The sequence below is a fragment of the Rhinolophus hipposideros genome (assembly GCF_964194185.1).
Source record: "Rhinolophus hipposideros genome assembly, chromosome: 23".
In the NCBI taxonomy this organism is placed as follows: Eukaryota; Metazoa; Chordata; class Mammalia; order Chiroptera; family Rhinolophidae; genus Rhinolophus; species Rhinolophus hipposideros.
In genome coordinates this window covers 9,488,445-9,512,841 of record NC_138069.1, presented here as the reverse complement: position 1 = coordinate 9,512,841, position 24,397 = coordinate 9,488,445, and the positions used below count along the sequence as shown (strand labels likewise).

Here is a 24,397-nt window from a genome sequence, read left to right as displayed (position 1 = left end):
CTGATGATTTGTGATGTTAAGCATTGTTCCATATGCTTGCTGGCCATTTGTATAATCTTCTTTGGAGAACTGTCTATTCAAATTCTTTGCCCATTTTAAAATCAGGTTGTTTTTGTTGTTGAGTTGTAAACGTTTCCTTTATATTCTGGACATCAACACTATTTCAGATATAACATTTGCGAATATTTTCTCTCATTCCATAGGTTGCCTTTTTACTCTGTTTCCTTTGACACTCAGAAGTTTTTAAGTTTGATGTCGTCCCATTTGTATCTTTTTGCTTTTGCTGCCAGTGCTTGGGGTGTCGGTGTCGTATGCAGGAAACCATTGTCAAACTCCATGTCCTGAAGCTTTTCTTCTCAGAGTTGTATAGTTTTAGGATTTACATTTAGGTCTTTAATGTTTGAGTCTTATTTTTACATGTGGTGTAAGATATGGGTGTAACTTAATTTTTTTTGGCATATGAATGTCCAGTTTTAACAAAATCATTTGCTGAAGAGACTACGCTGTTCCCATTGTGTAATCTTGGCAAGCTTGTTGAAAATCAGGAGACCAGATGTACAAGGGTTTATTTCTGGGCCCTTGATTCTGTTCCATTGATCTCTCCCTGTCTTTATGCCAGGACCACATTGTCTTGATCACGGTTGCTTTGTCATGTTTTGAAATTGGGAAGGGTGAGGCCTCTAATTCTGTTCTTTTTCAAGATTGTTTTGGTTATTTGTGGTCCCTTGGGATTCCATATAAATTTTAAAATGATTTTTTCCTAGTTCTGAAAAAATGCCACTGAGATTTTGATAGAGGTTGCATTGACTCTGTAAGTTACTTTGGTTAGTATGAACATTTTCATGATTTTTGAGTCTTCCAATCCATGATAATGGGAGGTTTTTCCATTTATTTATTTGCATCTTCTTGGATTTCTTTTAGCAATATTTTGTATTTTCAGTGTACAAGTCTTTTACCTCTTTTTTTTTTAGGCCACACTTAGTTTTATAAGACTGCAAATAATTCTGTGAAAAACATCTATGTGCATAAATATTTCATATAGCTCTAATTATTTCCTAATCGTTGAGTTAATACATCAGGAAAAAAAAAATCCAACCATTTTAAGGCTCTGGAAACACTTTGTCAATTTGTTTTCCAGAAAAAGTAAAACATACTCACACTGGAAGAATATGAGAGTGCATTTCATCATACCGAATACTGACATTTTGTATTCTTTGCCACTGTGTTAGTTGGAAAATGGCATCACATTGTCACTTCAGTTAGTATTCTTTTGATTACTTGCGAAGCAGAACACGTTTTTACATGTTTATTGACCAATGTTTTCTTTTTTTCCCCCCTTTCTTCCGCCTCCTCCCACCCTCCAGTTGAAGCGCTTGTTTCTCAGTCTAGGTGTGTAGGACACAGCTCCCTGGCCCGTGCTGGTATTATGAGCCTTGCGCTCCCCCGGCTGAGGCAGTGGGTCGCCAGTTGTCGGTTGCCAGTCATCAGTCACCGCTCACAGCAGCTCACAGCAGTTCTCGCTGGCTGCCTGCTGGCGCTCACGAGGGCTGCCAGCTACTAATGCGGGCCTCCAGCCACTCACCGCAGCACATGGTAGCCAGAGGCAGCCCAGCTCCAGGGAGAGCTGTTGTTCACAATCTTAGCTGTAGAGGGCACAGCTCCCTGGCCCAGGTGGGAATCGAACCTGAGACCTTGGTGCTAGTAGCACAGCGCTCGGACCACCTGAGCAACCGGGCCCGCCCCAATGTTTTCTTATTTGAAAATTACTAATTACTTTTGCCCCTTTAACTAGAATAATAATAATACATTTATTCATTTTTCCAACAAATATTTATTGAGCATCTACTGTGTGCAAAGCATTATTCTGACTGCTGGGGATACAGTATGGAATGTAAGTTCCATGGAGAAAGAGAAGGACAATAAACAAAATAAAGAAGTAAATTAGTTAGGATGTCAGAGGGTGATAAGAACTATAGAGAAAAATGAAGCAGGGATGGGTACAGTTAGAACAGATAGAGAACAGGACACAATTTAAAATAGGGATTTATTAACAGGTGGTATTTCAGCAAAGATGTAAAGCAAGCTACGCAGATGCCTGGGAAGAGCGTTCCCCAAAAGGGGAAACAAGTAGAAGCGTGTCTAATATGTTCAAAGAAGAGCAAGGCTTGGGTAGCACGAATGAAGAAAGCACTGGAGAGAATAATAGATGACGAAGTCAGAGAGCTCAAGGGTGAGGACACAGAGAGTAGGGCCCTATGAGAAGGAGAGCGTTCTACCCATTCAGGATCATAGCATGTCTCCATTCATTTTAATAAAATGGAGTCATTCCTTCACTTACTGTGTTCCCCGAAAATAAGACCTAGCCGGACCATCAGCTCTAATGCGTCTTTTGGAGCAAAAATTAATATAAGACCCGACCCGGTCTTATATCATATTATATCATATTACATAAGACCCGGTCTTATATCATACTATAATATATCATATATAAGACCTGGTCTTATATTAATTTTTGCTCCAAAAGACGCATTTGGGCTGATGGTCCGGCTAGGTCTTATTTTTGGGGAAATAGGGTAGGTTTTATGGATTTCTTATTATTTCTAGGCATTTTATGTTTTTATGATTATGAATGGAACCTGTTTTCTTCCCGTATGTTTTCTACCTGGTTATTTCTAGTACGTAAAAATGGCTGACTTATGGACATTTCTTATATGCTACCACTTAAACTGAACCTCTCAAGTATAAGAATCTTTAGTTAATTCTCTTGGATTTTAAAAATAGAATATCATTATATGCTTCTCATAATATTGATAATTTTTTCTATTTCCTAACAATTTAACTTATCTACATTTTATGCTATGACTATAGTTACTAAAAACTTACCCAAAATGTTGAAAAGAAAAGGTGCTAAAACATGTATCCATAGAATTCCTGTTAATGGGATATCTCTATTATGTCACTCTCATGTGCAGTGTGGCATTGGCTGTGAATCTAAGGTTGATATTCACAAGCAAATTCAGGAACTTGCTTTGTAGACCTAATTTGAAAAGTAGTTTTTAAACATCGGGAATATGTCTTGAATTTTGGCATGTGTTGATTGACTTGGTCTTTGAACTACCAAAAAGATGGTCATTTGGGTACTTCCATTTTTATAAACATATTTTTTTTAAAAGTCATCTTACTATTAGAAACTCTAAAGCAGCCATATAAACAGCAATAAAAGGTAATTATCACATCCTTACTTTCTATATTTAGAAAAAGCTTTAAGAGCATTTTATATTTAGGTGGTTAAAAATTCAAACACTTATGTAATCAAACATAACATTTTCACCAATCTAAAGTTACAAAGTATTTTAATTAAAATGAATATTTATCAAATGCCTTTTACACGCAAGACAGCACTATGCTAAGGAGCACTAGGAGCATAAAAAGATAAGCAGGTAAGTTCCCTGGCCTCTCAGAGGCTGATAGCCGTATGGGGTTGGGGGCAACAAGAGCCCAACTGAGTGAGGGTAACACGTACCAGAAGAGCACAGAGGAGTGAACAGTCATGGCTGGTGGGTTCAAGGAGAGCTTGGAAGGCAGCGTGACCTGCTCTCTGCCAGACAGGAAACCAGTGGGGTAGGTGGACCAGCGATTAGAAAGGCTGCCTCAATGGGGGAGGTAAAAGGGCTGGGTGTGTGAAGCTCTGCACCTGCGTCCCCAATGACAAAGCATAAGCTATTCTAAGATACCTTCATGGACTTTAAAGTCACAATTAAAAGGTAGGATCAGTGTGTCAGTAGGATGTAAAATATGCGTTAGAAATATGGAAGTATATTACCATTTGTGACAGAGATAGACCCAGTGGGTATTACGGTAAGTGAAATAAGTCAGACAGAGAAAGACAAATACTATATGATCTCACTTATATGTGGAATCTAAAGAACAGAATAACCAAATAAATAAAACAGAAATAGACTCATAGATACAGGACAACAGTGAGCACACATCATTTATGCTCATTCATGGACCTGAGGCTCCAATACTGCTGAGCAGATACATACACCTTGGGTTGGAGAGGACACAGCTGTATACGGTGCCATAGGAGCCAGGCTACTTGATCTCTTTCTGTATTTCACTTGCAAAACGCTATTAACATCTGCCATCAATTCCTCTCAAAGGAGTGTATAAAAATTTCTGGCTAGGAATGCTGCATATAATCATTTGGTCACAGCAATATATGAGTTTACTTCAAAAACTAGAATTTGCTGGTTCACTTAGACACATATATACACACACGTGCACCATTGTCACCTGATAGTTGTGTTAATAAATGCCATTCTTTTTATTTGCATAGCAGTTGTATGTTTGGAAAATGAATGTTAATCTTTATATGGATTTACCAGTCCTTAACCAATACATTTTCAAAAACATCTTACAAACCCATTTCATTGAATTAATTAGTAAGGAGGACTCTCTAGAAATGGTTAGTTTTTAAAAATGAGGAGATTATCTGGAACAGTGCTCCAGAATTTGCTATATGACAAGCATTTCTCAAAAGCAAGGCCCATCAGTTGTTACAGTCAATCCATTTCATCTGCAAAGGCTTTGGTTTCTTCAAAGTCTTAAGTATCTGTTTTTCAGTTCACCAAATGCGGTGCAAATTTTATCAGAATGGAGTTATTAGAACTTTGGGAGTTTCTTCATTGTCCATTGAATTTCTTGTTTTTCCCCCAGATCTGAACCTGAAAATAAGATAGGTGCCAAAGAAAATTAAATATACAAGACTCTCTTCTTCAAAATGCCAAACTGACACTGAAAAACATTTCTCCAGTCAATGAACAAGTAGTTATTATAACTCTAATAACAACCTCGGAAGTCTAGAACTAGTATTTTATGATTTTGGATATTTGGAACCATTTTCTTAATTAAACATAAACAAAACCCAGAATTTACACTATTTTATAATTTCCCTGGGGAGAGGGTAGAGTGGTAAAAATGAAGTTCTTGGCAAGCTAAAGTTGATATTGAAGTAGTTGTATGATTAGAAGAAAACAACTTATCAGAAATGGGCACCTTTTGTTGTATGTGTTCTGTCAGGGATCGGAATCCATTCACATGCAGATTTATCTTTTATCATGGCCAGGCTCTAAAAACACGACACCTTATATAACAATCGCCATAGGAAATATTCCCATATAACAGATGGGAATACTGAAGTTTAGAGAAAATTTTTTGCCCCCAAAATTAAATTTGCCCAAATTTATGCAGTAGATTTGGGATTTGAAGCCAGGCAGTTTCATTCTAGAATCTAAACTTCTGTCATACTGCTTATCGTTTAAATGTTTGCCAATCTGTAATATCAGAGAAAGATACTTGCTTTTGTCCCCATTCCCGACACAGAGCTCTTACATCCCTGGTAATTTCCTGAGTGATAGGGGTAATAGGAGCATCTTCTCTTTTTATTTTGTTTATTGGGGAATATTGGGGAACGGTGTGTTTTGTCAGGGCCCATCAGCTCCAAGTCATTGTCCTTCACTCTAGTTGTGGAGGGCGCAGCTCAGCTCCAAGTCCAGTTGCTGTTTTCAATCTTTAGTTGCAGGGGGCGCAGCCCACCATCCCATGCGGGAATTGAACCCGCAACCTTGTTTTTAAGAACTCGCGCTCCAACCAACTGAGCCATCTGGCTGCCCCTCCGGCAGCTCAGCCGCAGCTCACTGGACCATGTGGGAATCGAAACTGGCAACCCTGTTGTTAAGAGCTCTTGCTCTAACTAGTTGAGCCATCCGGCTGCCCTGCATCTTGTCTTTTGATCTAATGAGGCAACTCTTGGCTGGGCCCCTGTAGGTAACAGGATGGGGGCTGGTTGCCATAAAAACCAAGCCTTAATTTAAAGCCTGAAACTTTCACCCCACCCCCAACCTTCGTGGAGAAGCAAGGGGCTGGAGATTGAATTAATAATTGACCATGCCCATGTGATGAAACCTTCATAAAACCCCCTAAACACTGGGGATTGGAGAGCTGAATCGGTGAACATCCACATTTGGGGATGGTGGCGCTCCCCAGCTCCACAGGGACAGAAGCTCCTGCACTCTGGACCCTTCAGGACCTCACCCCGAGCACCTCTAATCTGGCTGTTCATTTGCATTCTGTACGATAAAACAATCAGGAAAGTGTTTTCCAGAGTTCTGTGAGTGGTCTAGCAAATTACCGAACTTCATTCAGGAGGGGGGTTGTGAAAATATGACTTTGTAGCCAAGTTGGACAGAAGTGTGGGTTACCTGGGGACCTGATACTTGCAACTGGCATCTGAAGGGAGGGCAGTCTAGGGGACAGAGCCCTTAAACCTGTGGAATCTAATGCTGTCTCCAAGTAGTTAGTGTGAGAATTGAATTAAATTATGGAACACCCAGTTGGTGTCAGAATTGATTGATATCAGGAAGAATTCCTCCTCCCACACACATAATCTCATAAGCCCCCAAAATGATACTGAATTGTTTTATTTTGTATATTTTTATTAATGTGGGTATTTTTCTTTCACATATAATCTGCCACTGAAATTTTCTTTTCGGTAAACTGCTTGTTTATGACCTTTGCCAGTTTTCCTACTGAGTTCTTGGTCTTTTACCCACTGATCACTAAGAGCTTTTTGTTTATTAGGTATGTCAACCCTATCTCTCTATTGTATGTTGCCAGTACTTTTCCACTGGCTTGTTGACCTTTGTCTTTATTTATTATTTCTTTTTTGCTGTGCCAACAATTTCTAAAATTACATAATTAGATAGATCAATCTTTTCCTTTATTGCTTTTCGTATCAGGCTGAGAAAGGCCTTCCCTAAAGTTAGAAAAATATTTATGTTTTCTTCTGGTACATTTATGATTTTACATTTTCAGGCCTCAATTTTTAACCTTTCTAAAATTTATCTGAATGTATTATGAAATAGGATTCAAGTTTTCATTTATCCCAAGTGGCTAGCTGACTATTCTAACACCTTTTACGGAGTAATCAAATTTTCCCCCACTGATTTTGAATTGCTACTCTTTATTATATACTGAATTCTCACATTTTCTTGGGTTTCATTCTGACCTCTGTTCTATTCTAGGGATTTCTATTCCCATACCATTCACACAGTGTTTTAATTACCATTGCTTAATAATATGCTTTATTATTTGACAAAGCTATTCTATAGAGAAGCTTCCTAGACATTCTTGCATGTTTATTCTTTCTGAGAAATTTTGGTATCTTTTTTTTTTTCTAAGGAGGGCGCAGCTCACAGTGGCCCATGCAGGGATCAAACCGGCAACCATGGTGTTATGAGCACCACGATCTAACCAACTGAGCCAACCAGCCACCCCCTTAGTATCATTTTTTAAGTGCCACTTACCATTTCACTTTCTGCATCTGTTCTAAGGACTCTGGTAGAGTCATTCCAAAACTTTCAGGGAAAAACAGGGTGATGATTCCAATCAGGATGGTCAGGCTGCCCATGAGGATGTAGGGCAGAACTCTGTTGTAAGCACCTGTGAGGCAGGGGACACGAGGACATCAATCAGATACAGGGATTCTCCAGATACTCCTGAGAATCATTATAGAAAGGTGGCAAACAGTATTTGAGAGCTGTTTTGAATGTGAACATTTTCAGAAGATAAAAAGTATGCAAAATACACTGGGTTCTTTTTTTTGCAGATGCCATTGTCTCTGCATTTCCATAATCATTTACCTGCTTGATTTTGCATTATCAGGTCTTTCACGTCAACTGGTATTTTCTAAGCTACTACTTAATCATGTGACAGATGTTCCTTTGGTAGAAATCTTTGCAGAGCAAAGTTCTCCTCTGAAGGTGGAAGTAACTGGAGATGGGGGGAATGGGAGGGCATCAAAGGGAAGGAGGCTGACCAGGATGTTGCCGGCACAGGTACTGGCCATTATGACTGGTGTGACCTTTGCTTTTCCCTAGACCAGTAGGCTGCCGTGGAAAGCTAGGTCCACGGAGTCATGAGACTAAAAAAAATCTAAGTAATATGTTCAATCCAATTTAAATCAATAAATGTCAGGCATTGTGAAAACATAGTGCTTTGGTGTCTTTTTGCAGCATTTATAAGTCTTGGTTTTATACGTACTTGGAAAAACCACTCTACTTCTCCTTTACTTGCTGCCACTCAGGAGAATAATAGATCTTCATTTTGCTTCCCTTCCACATACAGAGCTTACAAGGGAACGACACACCCAAGATTTTATTTGACAAAAAACATTAATCTTGAAACTTCTCTGAGGCCACTGTATCACTAACAGGAGTATCCATTGTGGAACAGAAAGCTCTGTCTTGGACTCCTCCATTTTTTACGTACCGATGGTCCACCTGAGGATGGTTTGAAAGCACAGGGAAGAACAAAGGGGAGATGACACCATTCTATATAACAATGTGCTGTCTCGGGTGTTGTTCAGGGCAGCTGTGCAGAGCACGTTTAAGGTAGGATACTGTTTCTCTTTCTCCATAAGGATTGAGTGTAACTTTTCTGAGAATTCATATATTCTTTGGGGATGTGTAGGTGTGTGTGTGTTTGAACCAGTAGGTAATCAGTGGATTGCCAGGAAGAATAAGGCGGTGTGTCTAGATCTCTCGTCAGTAGAGTCCTTAATGAGGATTGGTTAGGCTCTAAGTGCCAGCTCTGCATTCAGCAAACATCCCACTAATGCCCCGCTGGGATGTTATTCCAGACTGATAAATTTGACTATACAAAAACTAACATTTCCTGCATTGCAAAAATTTTCACAAAGTCAAAATGTAAATGATAAACTAGGAAACATATTTTATACACACACACACACACACACACATAAAGGGCTAATTTCTTTCAATTCCAAAGACTCACAAATCAAAAATAAGAAGTTGAATAAACCATTAGAAAGATGGGAAAAAGACATGAAAGTCAGGTCACTAAAAAATAAATAATGTCAATAAATATATGAAAAAATGCTCCACTGCATTGACAGTTAAAGAAATGGAAATGAAAGCAATAATGATATCCATTTTTCACATAACATTATCAATTATTAAAAACTGGGTAATCCCCATTGTTGGTGAGGATACGGAGAGACAGGCAATCTCATGTATTGATAGCTGGACTGTAAACTAGTACAACAGTTAGAGGTCAATTTGGCAATATCTATGAAATTTTTAAATTGCCTCAGCAATCCACGAATCCAAAATAATTAAACGGAAAAAAAAAAATCAAACGAACAAAGGGTGTAGGGGCACAGGGAAATGTTCACTGTAGTATTATTTGTAATAACAAAAACCTGGAAATGGCCTAAATGTCTATTGAGCCTAGTTAAATACATCATGTATATACATACATTGGAAGAGAAGGTAATAACTAAAAAGAAGGTAAAAGAGCTATATATACCAACAAAGATATTCTGATACAATCTTGAGTTAAAAAGCTGTGAAATAATATATATATGCATATATATATAATTTTGTTTGTGTGGTTTTTAAAAACAAAAACTATATGTATATATATGTGTGTATATATATATTTGTATATATGTATGTATATATGTTGTACAAAACAACATGTCTGAAGGGCTACTCACCAAAGTGTTAATATTAGTTACTCCTAGGGCTGTGATTTGAGGATCTGAGAGAGGAGGTGAACTTGTACTTTTTCCAGTACTTTCTATGCCGTTTGAATTTTTCACAATGAAAATATATTCCCTTTATATTTAGAAAAAGAACAATTGATAAGATGCATCTCACCAAGGTACACAAAGTAGGGAGCAATGATGCTGCCCACTCTGGAGGCCGTGGATGTGATCCCCACAGCCATGTTTCTGACCAGGGTTGGGTAGAGCTCAGCAGTGAAAACATACAGCATGGAGAAAGCAGAGGTGATCCCGAATTTTCCCAACATCACCAGACCAATGGACAAGAAGTCATAATCTGGAAAAGAGACCCAGTGTAAACAGAGATACTTTTAGAAGTGTTATGATCTTAACTCAGTTGCTTTGTCCTCTTTGCTTGTACAGGAATGTTTTTATAATGTAAAGATATTACACAAATAACACTTTCTCTTCAAATGTCTTAGCAATTGACATGGACAAAGATGGAGAATGAAGGGTTGCTTTGTGCTTCTCTCTAGTGTTAACCTAGATCATTTATGCGTTCAGTGACCTTTGTCCACTACCATCTGTTACAACAGTTTCATGGTAAATTGTTAGCATGTTACTATAGTTAAGTTTAATCTTCAAAGAGAAGGAGGATCCTTTTTATCCTGTTTATTATTATTATTATTATTATTATTATTTTTAAAGATTTTATTGGGGTAGGGGAACAGGACTTTATTGGGGAACAGTGTGAACCTCCAGGGCCCTTTTCCAAGTCAAGTTGTTGTCCTTTCAGTCTTAGTTGTGGAGGGCACAGCTCAGCTCCAGGTCCAGTTACTGTTGCTAGTTGCAGGGGGCACAGCCCACCATCCCCCCCGTGGGAGTCGAACAACCGGCAACCTTGTGGTTGAGAGGACGTGGTCCAACCAACTGAGCCATCCCGGAGCTGAGCGGCAGCTCAGCTCAAGGTGCCGTGCCCAACCCTAATAGCAGGGGCCGCTGCCCACCATCCTTTGCGGGACTCGAGGAACTGAACTGGCAACCTTGTAGTTGAGAGCCCACTGGCCCATGTGGGAATCGAACTGGCAGCCTTCGGAGCTAGGAGCACGGAGCTCCAACCGCCTGAGCCACCGGGCCAGCCCATCCTGTTTATTATTAATAAGAAACATGTATTTCTATGTATAATACTATGTATCAATAAGCTATCACCTTAACATTTTAATAATGTGAGAAAGACATAAGAGGAAAAGGGAAGCGTATGTCCCTTCGTGTGCTTTTTAACTACTTAAACATTACAGATGATAAAAAAAAAACAAAAATCACTGAATTTATGTACTGGAATGGGCATGTACTACCAACTCCAACATTTGAATATACACTTCAGAGAAAAGGTTTGAAAGTATTAAGAAAGTACTGAGAAATTGGGAATCAGGGTTGTGACCTAAAGAAAGAGGTTTGCGGGTTTAGATGAATGTTTCTGTGAAGCGGGCGACTGGGAGCATTACCCTTCCTCTTCAGGTGATGAGTTCTGATTCTCCCAGAGGAACTCATCTGTTTGAGGTGTGTTATTTTAAACACAGGAAATTCCGCTGTTAGCTATCACTTGCCTAATTGATGAATAGTTTATGATGCAAAGTCTACATAAACAGAGAGCAGTGACTGATAATTAGCCTAAATCGAGGTGTGGATCTTTTCCACTAAGCTGTTAATATTGGTCAACTTCTTACCTGCAGGTACCAACTGAATTAGGAGAAGCACACCTCCTCCCAAGAATAGTACTCCAGCAATGATGTAACGCCGGGGCAGGGTTCGCAGGAGCAGCCAGGCTGTAATGTAAGCTGGAACTTCAATCAAGGCAGAGAGGAAACAGTTCAGGTAGGCATCTCCATGCAAATTTGGAGAGTTGAGAGACAATGCGAAGTAACCCACTGACGTTAGCATCCTGAAAGACAAAAAAAAAAAAAAAAAAAGAAAAGAAGAAAAACCCCTCAAAAATGACAAAAGGATGGCCTGAATCACTCTAAAAATGCATACCAGTCAAGAAATTGTCTAGATTTTGTTTTCCTTTAAGTAGCCACTAACCACAAATGGCTATTGAAAAGTAAATAAATTCAAATTAAATACAATTGAAGAGTCAGTTCCTCAGTCACACTAGCCACACTTCAATTGCTTAATAGCCACACGTGGCTACTACAATGGACAACACAGATATGAAACATTTTCACCACTGCTGAAAGTTCTATTGGACAGCACAGTCTAAGTATTATACACCCATAGCCAACAATACCTATCCTGGTCTAGTTAATTATACATTTCAGTATTTCCTGAACAGTTTGCACACCCTCATTTCCTTAGAGCTATTATTTGAAGAAAGCACGTCAGTCATGTCAGTGAACATAAAATCCAGACTTCACTCTTTCAAAAGTAGAAGGAGGAGAAGGAGAAGAAGAAACACAGGTAAAACCATGAGATGAACTTACAGTAAATTCTGATTGATTTTAGTGAAACTCACTTTAGGGAAATGAATGAAAGTCTCCTAATGCTTCAAAGTATCAAAAAGTGCACATTGCATATCCTGCCATCAGTTAGCTTCCAGGTAAAAGCTTCTCTGTGGAAAAAATAACTGCACTAAGGCAGACTTCCCTGTGCAGAAATTTGTTTACTGTTAATATGACTGAAAAGCAGAGGATAGCTGAAAAATCTTTTCAGGAACACTGTTGGATGTTTTTATACATACTCTGCTAGGTTGGGTAGCACAAGGGCTAATCCAAAACAAAACAAAAACACGACACTTCATTGCTCTAGGAATCTTAGTGATTTTCACACTTGGTAATAAGAATAGCATAGGTAAAACTGGCGACTCTGCTGACAGGTAAGAGCTAAGGAGGCCCAGGACACACTTGCTGAATTTGAGTCATAAGCTCTGTCATTGATTTCCTCAATTTGTAAAACAGGACAGCCCCAAAATAGACTAGCTGCAAGCTGGACCTGCCAGGTCTGATAATCATCTTTTTTTTGTGGAGTCGGCATGTTCTTTCCTACTTCTTCCTCATTTCTTTGCAGACCCATTATTAAATCCAGTCTAAAAAGTCAATTAATTATTTCTATGTCTTAAAATCACCGGGTGGTTTGTAATTAGCAAGTGCGAAAAGCCTGTCAAAACCCCAATTCAGGCAGTGGGGGTTCAGGTTATTCTAACCTCACTGTTAAATTGCCAGTACAGCTTCCGGAAGTAGGAGCTGAATTAGCATCTTGGCTTCAGGCACCGGGGACATTGTTATCTTAATCCCAATACCTTTGGGAGGGGAGAACCTTTCCCTGTAGATCAGAGTACTGCAGACTTTAATATTGTTCCCTGTGACTTTTTTTTTCTCTTCCCAGTATCTAGTTCTAGGAATTGAATTGAGGCACTTCCAAACAACTTAGAATTTTATAACTTTTATAAAATTGTCTCAGGACGTTGTCTCAGGACGACCCAGGCCTTGCCCTGAGGTTCCCCTGGATTAAGAAAATCAGTCTCCTACTTCTATGCAGCATGTCACACTTCCAGATCTCTCATTACTTACCATAGCAACAAAGACATAATGGTGATGGTGGCGATATTCCTCGTCCTGAACAGGTCCAGAATGAAAGCTTTCTGCTGCTTCAGGGGTTTTAGCTCCTGTAGCTAAAATAATGCAAATAAGTATGAGATTAAGAGGTAGTGAGGAAGTATCTGTGGCCATGACGGTGGGAAAAACTTACGCGCGTAATGCTCACTTGGCCTTGAACATGCTTAGAAGTCTAGAATTTGTGGGGAATAAGGGCATCTACATACATGATGTGTAATTCTACCACTTCCAAATGTTTGTGGCCCATTTTAGACAGAAGCCTTTTAAATGTATAACATTGGCTCCACTGTCTCTTTATAGGAAAGCCTGACTCCTAACACAGCCTTTCCTTGACTCGTGCTCATCACTGTGGGTGACCTGAGCTGTGATCCTGAGAGTCTGTTGTGTGGGTAGGGCCATAGAGCCCCAAACTGCCTTGAGGTCCTTTTATACTTTATATGAGGTCCTCATATACTTTTATGCTTTTATTTTTTTTTCTTATTGTTGTCTCAGTGCCAGAACAGACGTGGCAGACCTTGGGCAACGTACTATTCATCTTCTCTGAGCCTCTGGTTACTTCTCTGTAAAATGGGTACAATAGTTGGATGTTAAGAAGATTAAGTGAGATCACATATACACATAAAGCTTAGCATAGTACTTGAACCATGGTAAATGCCCGGTAGATTTTAACTATAATATTATTACTATACCGTTGAGGAAAAGATGCTAGCTGTCAGTGGTGAGTGATAATTTCTTACTACCGTCAATGGGCTCCCCTCCTTCACTCTTAATTTACTTACATGTGTTAGGAATCTAGATAACCAAGCTTATTAGAATTGAAATAAAAAGCTACAAGGCTCTGAGGTGGGAAATCTCTTTGGGGTAAAGTACAAGGACTTTATGGCCCTATGGTATGTGTGCAGTGAGAGGCTGAGGAAGGAGATTCTATGATGAAGGAAGTGAGGGTGCCAGCCCTGCCTCTGTAGCAGGCGTTCCCCGGATATTAACATCCTTCTTTCAGGAATAAACTTCCTCACGCAGCTCACAGGCATATTACCTTGTTTCTTGTACACTATTTGCAGCGTGCAGCTCTACTGTTATGACAACGAAGCAAAGCCCCTGCACAGCTGGAGGGACTAGAGGCCCTCCTGGAGGGCTCTGGGAGTGGCGCCTCCTGTGGCGCAGGCCTGTACTAACACTTAGCGCTTCCACAGGGCCCTTGTGAAAATGCAGACTGCCAGGCCCCACCCAAAACCTGCTGAATTGGAATCTTCCCTGAGGTCCAGAGGCCTGGGAATCTGTATTTTTAACGCCCCTTGGGTGATTGTGATAAGCAGCCAGGTTTGGAAACCTCAGGACAAGAACATTCTTGTATCCAGTCCTGGTCCCTGGCCTGCGTGGAGCCACCAAAATGCCTTTGGACCAGTAGGCACCATGAAAAGGCTGAAGGTGCTTCAGAAGGAAAGTCAGAGAAGCCCAAGATCACTTTCCAGGGTGAGACTAACTTATATTCTTTTCTGTCCAAGTTAACGCCACTGCCCCTAACACCAGGTAAGAATGCACCAGAAAGCCCTGCACTTTGGCATCGGAGAAACCTAGTGAGACTTCTAGCTGTGTGATCCTGGGCAAATCACTTAACTGCTCTGTCCCTCAGTTTCCTCTCCTGAGAAATGGGCCTACAGCTTGCATGAGCGACAGATGGCTGAATACGATGCCTGGCATCTGCTGGGCTCTCCATCACTATCCTGAGCAGGCTGCATTTGTGGCACGGGCTCTGCAGATCTTGCTAAAGGGGACCCTACCAGAGAGGTGAGCAGTAGAGGTGACTGGGCCCCCTTGCGCTCGGCGGGCCTGTCCAGTTCAGGTTCAATGTGTCTCACGGCAGGAAGAAACAAGGCTCTGTCAAAAGCATGTTTTGACACTGGACTTCATTCTTATTTATCCATAACTCTATATCCCTCCTATGTTTTGTGATTGCTTTCACTCATGTAGATCTGATCTCTGTAAATTCCTCAAAGACAGAACTCAGACCACGTATCCAATAAATATCAATAAACTTCCAGCACAGCCCTGAGATGCAGAATGTTAGACACTCCCTGTGCTATTTTTTCCATCCAGTTAAACTAAGGCTAGGAATGGAATTCTTGATCTGAAGAGTAAAGGATTAAGGAGAGATGTTTGTCCTGGCAGCCCACTGAGAACTTAGGTTCATGGACACTGTAATTAAGCCTCCAGCCATCGCCCGGGTAGCTGCTTCTGTCAAAGGTCCCGAAGGCCAGCGGTGGAGGAAGCCCCAGGGTGGAGCGCTGCCATGCCGGCCAGCCTCCACAGAGCCCTGCTTTCTTGGGTAATAGTCGTGCAGACTTACATACTGTCGCTGCAGTCCCCCTAATCTCAGGGTGTCCTGAGCAGCCCCCCACCCTTCCAGCCAAGAATGCCACGCCCCATCCTCTTCATTCATCTAAGTGTCCTCCCTGGTCTGGGCCAGGCTCTTCAGCCTCGAGTCACTCTGCTCTCTTTCTCTGTTGGCACACAGCGTCCACTTCTTGGGTACTTAGCATTTCCTCCCTCTCATCATCATCTCTCTTTCATCTTACCCTCTTGACGCTCTTGGTTACATTCCATGCCCCTTAAGCATGGGAACAGTGCCTAATTTTTCTTGTTTTCTCTGGCAGCTGGCACAGGGCATGGTTGAGAACATCGTGAGACCTCACTGACAGTCATGAAGGGCGGCTGCATCCACAGCTTTTCCTCGCGGCCTCCTGCCTTCTGGAGCGAATCCTCAGCCTGTGCTCTCAGACCTTAAGCTTCTAGATACTACGTTGCGAGACTACAGACATGCACAACTTCCTCAAACACATTTTTTCCACTAAATCTGGACCTTCAGAAATCACCAGTACATACAGCTGCATGAAAGGTATGAAGCAATCCCAACAAAAAGTTGGAGATGAACTTGGAAAAGGGAAGTGAACTAATATTTAGTCAACACTTGATCTGTGCAAGCAGTTGACATATATTATTGTACTTAGTTCGCACACAGCCCTTTGAGGTGGGTTCTATCTCAGAACTGAATCATCCCGGTGTCTCGGAGGCCTCACACAGAGCCTGGTACACAGCGGGCACTCAAAAGATATTGAATTAACTTCCATAAAATCAAGAATACTAGGCTGATCTCAAGAGGAAACATCTGCAAAAGCTTACCTCCACAGGGTCAAAAATCACCACCGGAACAGCAACGTTGTTCATTTTTGCAGCTTTTTGGATGATATCTTCAGCCTCTTTAAGTCTTCTCTGGGATACCAGCCACCGGGGCGATTCAGGAATAAACCTAGAATTCATTTTTAATGGTTTACGATTTTTCACACTAGCAGGGTTTGATACTATTAACCATAAGTTGCCCCTCAAAGAATTTTTATTTTGTAAAATTCTAGTTTGTCTTTCTTTAAAAAAAATCCGGGAGGGAAGCCTCATAAGATGTCCATTAATTGTACAAATAAATAAAAGCACCTTCAAGTTTCAAAGTTCTGCTCAAATGACAAGGCCGAGCGACCAGTTGTACTTGAAGCCAGAAGCAGAGAGGGAACATTAATTGTGGGTGTGTTTAAGCCAGGGCAGCTGCAGAAAGCCATCCAAACTCAGTCACCAGTGTGGCTCATAAAAGAGACAGAGGCTAGTGTCTTTTCAGTGCGTCCATCCTGAGGAGAATCCTGGGGCCCCAGCTGGTGACGCTCACAAGTCGAATGTGTACAGGACAGCCAGGGCATCTATGCTCCCTGGGCTTTTCCTGGAATCAGAGGAGGTGAGTGCACTGCTCCCCTCCCCCGCCCACTGTGGGCTGTCCCCGAGGCGTTCGACAGATTCCCAGGTATGTGAGTACCCAAAGCAGTTTGGGGGAGACAGTCAATGCTGTCTTCTTTCTTTTTTAATGTCTAGAAACTTAATTTGTTTTGTTACACAATCTAGCTACATGTTTAAGTGATGTTCAAAGAGAGCTGACTTCTCTTCTTTCCTAATTATTCTATTTTTCCCAATTACCTTTATTTGTGTCATACTTATATTTAATTATATTTTTCTATTCTTTCCTAATTTTGATTTCTCAGAATCTCTAAGCCATTCTTCTGCCAGCTCTTGTTTTCCTTACTTATTTGTCAGTACTTAGTTATCCTAGAAAATAAATTACATGTAGCAGATCCAGAAGCCTCCTATAATCAACGGGCCCCTCCAAAACCTCAGTAGGAAGGGTCTCAGAGCAAATCACAACCTATCAAATGGCCAACCCCCCGCTTCCTGCCCCAGCCTACTAGCACATGGGTTGCATTTTTTGGAATGTGCCCTTAGTTGGTCCCTGCAGCAACTGTGATGGTGTTAGGTCACGGCCTTCAGTAATTAGAGCTGGGCTGAGAACTTTCTACAGTGTTCTGTATCTGGCCTGTACAATACAGTAGCCACTAACCATGTGTCGCTATTGAACTAGTGTGACTAGTGTGACTGAGAAACTGATATTTTAATTTTCTTTCCTTTTAATGAACTTTAATTCAAATAGCAGCATGTGGCTAGAGGCTACTGTGTGAGTGCAGAATTAGAGGCCTTCCTACACGATGGGCACGTCTACTTCTGAGTAGTATCTTTCCCTAACCAGGTAGTTCTTAGAAACATCCTACCTTTTTTACTACCAGCTCTGAGGACCACGGGCTCTGGCCCCAGGTTCCTAATGTTTAGGCAGCTAGATACTGCAAAGCTTTCCCCATGTTGCATCTATGGCTCCTTCCCCACCTCTTGCACACATACTCCATTCATACCTGTGGCCACTTACTTCCAAGCCTTTTAAAGGGAACTGGGACATAAAAATATCCCCAAACCACCTACAGTGGCTCTGTGTAGGTTCCCTTTCCATTTCCAGCCCATGTACTCAGGCCTGCTACAGTCGCTACTCTTGAATTGCCATGATTTTTGGGGTCACGAAGAATCAAGTCTAGCTGATCATCTCAAAAGTGAGTGGAGCCCCAAAAGAGGTTCTACCTGATAGCCTCTTTGTAGATTTAATTCAGACTGAACAGGGGAGGGGTTTTGCTGGAGAGTCAGTGTCACACACTGAGCCAGCAGCAGGGGGCCTGCAGTCCGAAGCACCCCCCACACCATCCCAGCCCCCCTGGACTAACGAGCCCCATTTCAGGAAGGCCCACCAGCAAAGACGAGATTCAGAAGAACGCAGTTTTGTTTTTATAGGAAAATGAGAAAACCGTAGTTTTAAACTTTCAGGATGAGCACGCAGCTCGTTAGTGCTGGCCCCTGGCTGCACTCTGTGTGGGACACTGCTGTCCCTGGGACAGGTGCTCACAGCCAGGAGCACTCACGGCCCAGAAAGAAGGCTCCTTAGGGCCGGAGTGAGGTGACCTCGTGGGAGGGATCTTCTCTGCTGGAAATGCAAGGGGCTGACCTGTCAGAGTTGTTCCTGCTGTGCTATTTGGTCCTGAGGCAAAGATCCAAGGCCCACAAACTGAAATCCCTTCTAATCTCTACGGTCAATCAGAACCCTTCTATCCTCTCTGTCTCTCTCTGTCTCTGTCTCTCTCTCTCTCATAGAATTATACAGTAATAAGTTTGATTATAACATATATTAAAATATTAAAAGTACTGGTCTCTCATGCCAAAAGGACTACTAGAGCCAGGGAACATCAATTATTAAAACCATTCATCTGAAGAGGCAGAAAATAACCTTTGAATAATCTTTGTGTTATGTCTTGAGAGAACCTCAGGTCACCATCGTTAACACGAGATTCAGTTAGCAAGGGGACAGAGGCTGTGATTGCAATGATGATGATGATGATGATGATGATGACGACTCTCCTTCCAGAGACTTGCCCTGCCCTTGTAAATCTGGAATACTTGCTTTTCTTAGAGGCAACGTACAGATAATGGCCTGCCCTTATTCACTTTCCTAACCCTCAGACTGGGTTCCAGAGAAAAGCTCCCAATCACCTTGGTACCTAACCTCTAACATACTGTCTCTCAAATTCCAGGGAAGTAAGAAAAAAAACAACAACAACCGTGTGCCCCCTGCCCCACCACCCATGCACACCACTGCCAAGAATTTACATTGGTAAATCCTAGCAGCCTTAGAGGTCATAAGAAGATAGTAGCTTAGGGTCGTCCAACCTGAGCCACCTGGTCCAACAAGGCCAAGATGTGCTACCTGTCAGCCTCTATGGCCACTGACATTTGCAGCAAGACAAAGGACCTTCTAGACACCTTCCCAGGCAGTGTGTCCAGAGGACGGGGCGACCATGAGGACTTGTCTAAACTGTGAGTTCCAAAAAAAGGATCAAAGAAAAAAATGTTTACTGTGTGTATGCAGGTAGAGATCAGTTCAGTAAAACCACTCACTGCTGGGACATCTGATTTTGATATGAAACCAAACCAAAAAGAATTAATGAGAGAGAGAGAGCATGCGACAGACCCACCAATGGAAGAAGTCCCCTTCTTCTTGCTTAAGTCTGAAAAACCAAAGAAATGGTGAATTCCCCAAAAGAGGGTATGGCTGGGACCTTATTCCCTTATTCTTAATCTGTTCTCTCACCTGAAATCGCCCACATAACTGTATTGGGTGAAAGTGGGGCCAGCATCTCCAGACTTTGTTATTCCTATACTGATGTGTCAAAATTGGGTTGGATGGTTGAGGGAGGAGAGAAGAGGACATTTCTCTAACAATTCATTAAACAAAAGTAACTCTCTCATCCTTCTGAATAAAGCAGATAAACAGGCACACCTTAGAGGCCTGAGAAAATTACATTACTTGGGTCCGTAAGGAGAAAGAGATTTTCCCATAGAGAGAAAAGTTTCAAAAGAGCAAGGGGGTACCATCTCCAAAACAAAACCCAGGAGTACCATCTCCACAAATCACCACAACAGCAGACAAGAGTAGGGAGAGCCTTGGCGGAGGCTGGATTTCCTGAGAAAGGTGCTTTGTGGGATGGTGGACAATTAAACCCCAGCACACAGGCCCACCCACAGCCAGGCAAACACTCTCCAAGCTTGAGGTTCTGGCTCCTGGCACAGCAGGGGGCTGTCTGGGCACAAGGCCACACTCACCACCACAGCGGGACGCACAGCACCCCGGGCACCGTCAGCGCCAGAAGCAGCTTCCGCCAGTCTCTGATGAAGTAAGCAAACAGTGGCAGCAGCATGTAGCCAACTGCAAAAAATATGCACACTCCTAACGTAGAGAATATAATACGCACTGACTTGCCAAGGATTTCTGTTCCTGTTCAAAACAAGGGAGGAGTATTAGGATTTTAACTCACTTTAATATTTGCTTTTTACATCATTACCTGGCACTTAGAGCTTAAACTATAGCCACTTAGGAACGGGAAAAGGCATTTGCCTCATGGCCCAGGGCAGGAGTGGTTAGGGAGGAGGAAGGTGGGAGGTGACCCAAGACTTATCACCCGATAGAAGGTAAGTTTTCATGAGATTTTAAAGAAGACATAGATTTTTATTATTTTTTTTAAGATCATTTTATGTCATAGAAATAGGGTGCCCAGTCCCAAGAGGTAATCTCTTCTGGGACTGCCACATTTCCAAAACCAGAGTCCTAGGGTGAGGAGCAGGGAGGGTGTTCCAGAATGGGGGCTCTTCTGAGGGGCTCTATGGGGTGACGGTGCATTTAGCCTTTCCCACAATTCTCCACTGTACATAAACAGACCCTGGCCTCTCAGGGAAAAAGTGCAGAGTTCAAAGTTACTGAGCTGTGTGAGGACACCCTTATCATCCAGAAATGATAAATTGGGATCCAGCTGGCTCTGGAGGTAACCCGGCAGACAGCCCATTCAGGCCAAAGAAAGAAAAGAAGGGGCTGTCCTGGCCTGGCAGGCGGCAGCCCTGGAGCTGGCCACACACCCAGGGAACTGCATAGAACTTTCCCAGAACTTCACAAAGGCCCAAGACTGCTTGGTGGTGGGCCCTGTTTTGGGAAAGGCCACGCAGGAAGCTATTGGGTCCTGGTCTGCTCAGTGCCACAATGGATGGCTGGGTACCAGTTCCTCCAGAGATGCTGCCCGCCCCTCAGAGTCCAAGAACAAGCTCCTTCTGTTGTCACAGAGCTCCAGGCCCTTCCATAGAGTCCCCTCTTGGTCCTCTGCCCCAGGGGTGGAGATCGGCCAATGGCAACCACATGCCTTTTGTTTGAGATCTTCCCACCACTACGGAGAAATAGCCCAGAAAATATAAAACAGACCATTCATAGGCCATCAGGCTTGGTCTTTCAAGAGAGGTTTTCTCAATCCTGTTTACGTGCCCTGAGAACAAGCTTAGGAATTAAGGGCTAATTCCAGAGAAGTAGTAAAATTGATACTTCTCCCAGTTTCCTGTTCCCACCGCCTACCTGTTCCTATTCCACCCCACTTCTTCCTCACACAGCATAACTGAAAGATGGGTCTCAGTGGCCCTTCTGGAATAGCCATTTCTAAAAGCCAGACTGACAGAAACGGCCAGTACTGTGTGCCTCTTACATCCCAGACTGGGGACAATAGCTCCAACCACCCAGGCCATTTGTCAGCCTCTACACTCGTTCCCAAGGATTAGGCCTGACCTCTTTGAGGATTGTGAATGTTATTTCCAGATCTTTTCTTAACCTCGGTAATGACCTTCATAGAAGGAAGACTCCCCATGCCATGGTTTCTAAACGCAGTGGCTGTGATTATCATGCTATGGGAATGCGTAGGAGGTGGTGCTTTATTCCTAAGCAGAGATTCAGAAGTGAAGCAGCAGAGGATTTGATTGTGGACAAGAGAAAGTGCACAGGACCATGTGAGAATCTTGTAGAAGTATGAGGCCAAGAGAGCTCCCTCTTAGTGCCACAACCCTAATAAGAAAGAGAAGTTACACTGGATTCCTGGATACTTTCCCTCTCTGAGCTTGGGTCTCAGGCCAGAACAGAGTTGTTCTTACTTTGTAGAGTAACTGTGAGGGGCACAAGCTTCGTAAAAATCTCCCTCTCTGCCTTTCTGTGGAGCAACATGGATGGCATGAGCCTGAATAGTTCCTCATTAGCATTTCCTGCTTTCTGACTTGTATATAATTACCCTTCCTTAATCATCGTCATCATCATCATCATCATCATCTTCAGTGCTGGCATATTTTTTGAGCAGGCACTGTGGCAGGTTCCGGACTAAGTGTTTACCTATATTATCTCTGAATCTTCACAATTATAGAAGAACTAATTTTATACATAACGTACTATTATGTATGTACGTATGTACTATTTTATACATATGTACTATTTTATACATAATCATCTGACATTTAAAGAGTTGGAACAAATGGCCTAAATGCATACATAGGTAATAAATAGGGCAGCCAGGACTTAAGTCTGATCTGTTGACCTATGGATAACGTCTAGAAAAAAATCATCTGGGGGCAAAGGCTGGACCCCATCAAGCATTCCTTCAACTAAGATTCTAGTGGAGAAACGACTGGGAGATAGGTGAGGCCATACCCACCTTTCAGAAGTGAGGATTTACGTTTTCCCTGCCTGGGCTGGTCTTCGAACCAACCAGAGACCAACCAGGCCCCTCTGAGGAACACCAAGAGAGAAGTCCTGATTCTTATAGACCTTTTCATGGCCTGCTGCTGCCACAAAGTTTCCATGTGTTCAGCTGGCAGTGAGACAGGTGACACTGGTGACTTCTGGCTCTGCCAACTGGGGGATCCCTGACCTGGCCTCCTTTACTCCCTAGGTTTTTGCTCCTAGGGCAAAGCCCATTTGATCTTGGTTTAGCTGGGCCTCTGTCTCTTGGGAGTGAAACTGACATCTAAGCCAAAGGGGCATGTCCTGGCCAGAATGTTTGCTCACTGCCTGTCACCACCAACTGAATCTGAGCACTCTCTCCGAGGCAGAGTGACTCAGAAAGAGCCAGGCTCATTTCCATGTCGATCAGAGCACTTTTGTGGCAGTCAGTCAGCATCTCGTCAGGGACCACTGGATCGACTGCACATGGAGGCAGGACCTGCCCCTCCATGAATGACCAGCAGAGGCCTACAGCAGACCCAAGCTTAAGAAACAAGACCGTGGTGCTGTTGCCAGGATATGGGGTCAGACACAGGTGTCCCTGGGCTGGGAGTGGCCTCCATCAGGCATGTGCAGAGAGCCTGGGCTCCTTGATGCTCCTTTGCTACTAGAGGGACTTTGATAGTCCTACTTCATAGAGTATTATGGGAACTGAGACAATGTATGTAAAGTGCCTGGCCTGTGGTCGGAGCTCAGGAATAGATAATTCCTTTATCCTGGTCAATTAGTTGAAATGTGCTAGATGATAGGGGACTGATGCGAAGTACAGTGGCTTAGACCAAGAGACCCAATAGAAGACAGCAAAACCTTTCTTTGCTCCCTGGAAAACAGAATTCTCCTCAAATTAACACCCTGCTCAAGGCCTCCCCCCCTCCTCTCTATAAACCTTCATTCTAGTTAAAAGTAACCTTTCCTATCTCTGCATATACCCAGATAAATTACCTGTGCTCCCTCCACCCCCACCACACCCATGATGACCCATGTCCTCAGTAACAACAGAAATTGCTGCCTCTGCTAACCAGTTGTGAGCTCCTTGTAAACAGATGGGAATGAGTCCTTGCTCCTCCCAGGGTCCCCCAGTGTTTCCCTCACACAGTGCAGTGCAAACAAGGGGTACCAGCAAATTGCTGCATCTTCTAAAATGTATTTATACCCCATTTCATTCCTTGAAGATTTTGAGGTAGCTTATAATTTGAATACAATAAAATAATGGTAGCATTCAAGTAAAATACAAAGAAAGGTTGAAAGTTATGTCTTGGAAAAAAGAACAAAAAATATGCAACTGATCACTTTGAAAAAGAGTCTGGGGAGGGGGGTTCACGGTGTGAGGGATGTAAAAATAAAATAAAATAAAACTATAAAAAAAAAAAAAGAAAGTTGAAAAAAAAATAAAAATTAAAATTAAAAAAATATTAAAAAAAAAAAAAAAGAGTCTGGCAGTTTCTTAAACAGTTAAACATTCATTACCACATGACCCAGCAATTCCACTCCTAGGTGCTTACTTATCCAAGAAAACTGAAAACATATTATCTACAAAAAATTCTACAAAAAAACTTGTATTCAAAGCACATTATTCATAATAGCCCTAAAGTGGAAACACCCCTGATGTCCATCAACTGATGAATGGATGAACAAGATGTAGCATGTCTACAC

General features: G+C 42.2%; 1 protein-coding gene across 4 annotated transcripts in view; it reads right to left on the bottom strand.

The window, feature by feature from the left end:
- Positions 1-1,820: 1,820 nt before the first annotated feature.
- The window catches only part of SLC22A4 (solute carrier family 22 member 4), a 45,374-nt gene continuing 22,797 nt past the window's right edge, over positions 1,821-24,397 (bottom strand). The window contains exons 4-10 of one of the 4 annotated variants that reach the window (XM_081035338.1): positions 20,269-20,440; positions 16,381-16,507; positions 13,156-13,256; positions 11,317-11,531; positions 9,744-9,926; positions 7,368-7,503; positions 1,821-4,727 (exon numbers count right to left, since the gene is read on the bottom strand). In XM_081035338.1, the coding sequence (XP_080891464.1) occupies positions 4,652-4,727; positions 7,368-7,503; positions 9,744-9,926; positions 11,317-11,531; positions 13,156-13,256; positions 16,381-16,507; positions 20,269-20,440 (1,010 nt within the window). In that variant the 3' untranslated portion in view covers positions 1,821-4,651. Of the gene's footprint in view, positions 4,728-7,367; positions 7,504-8,103; positions 9,927-11,316; positions 11,532-13,155; positions 13,257-16,380; positions 16,508-20,268; positions 20,441-24,397 lie in introns of all 4 variants that reach the window. The other 3 variants (XM_081035340.1, XR_013992375.1, XM_081035339.1) reach the window with 3 other exon arrangements.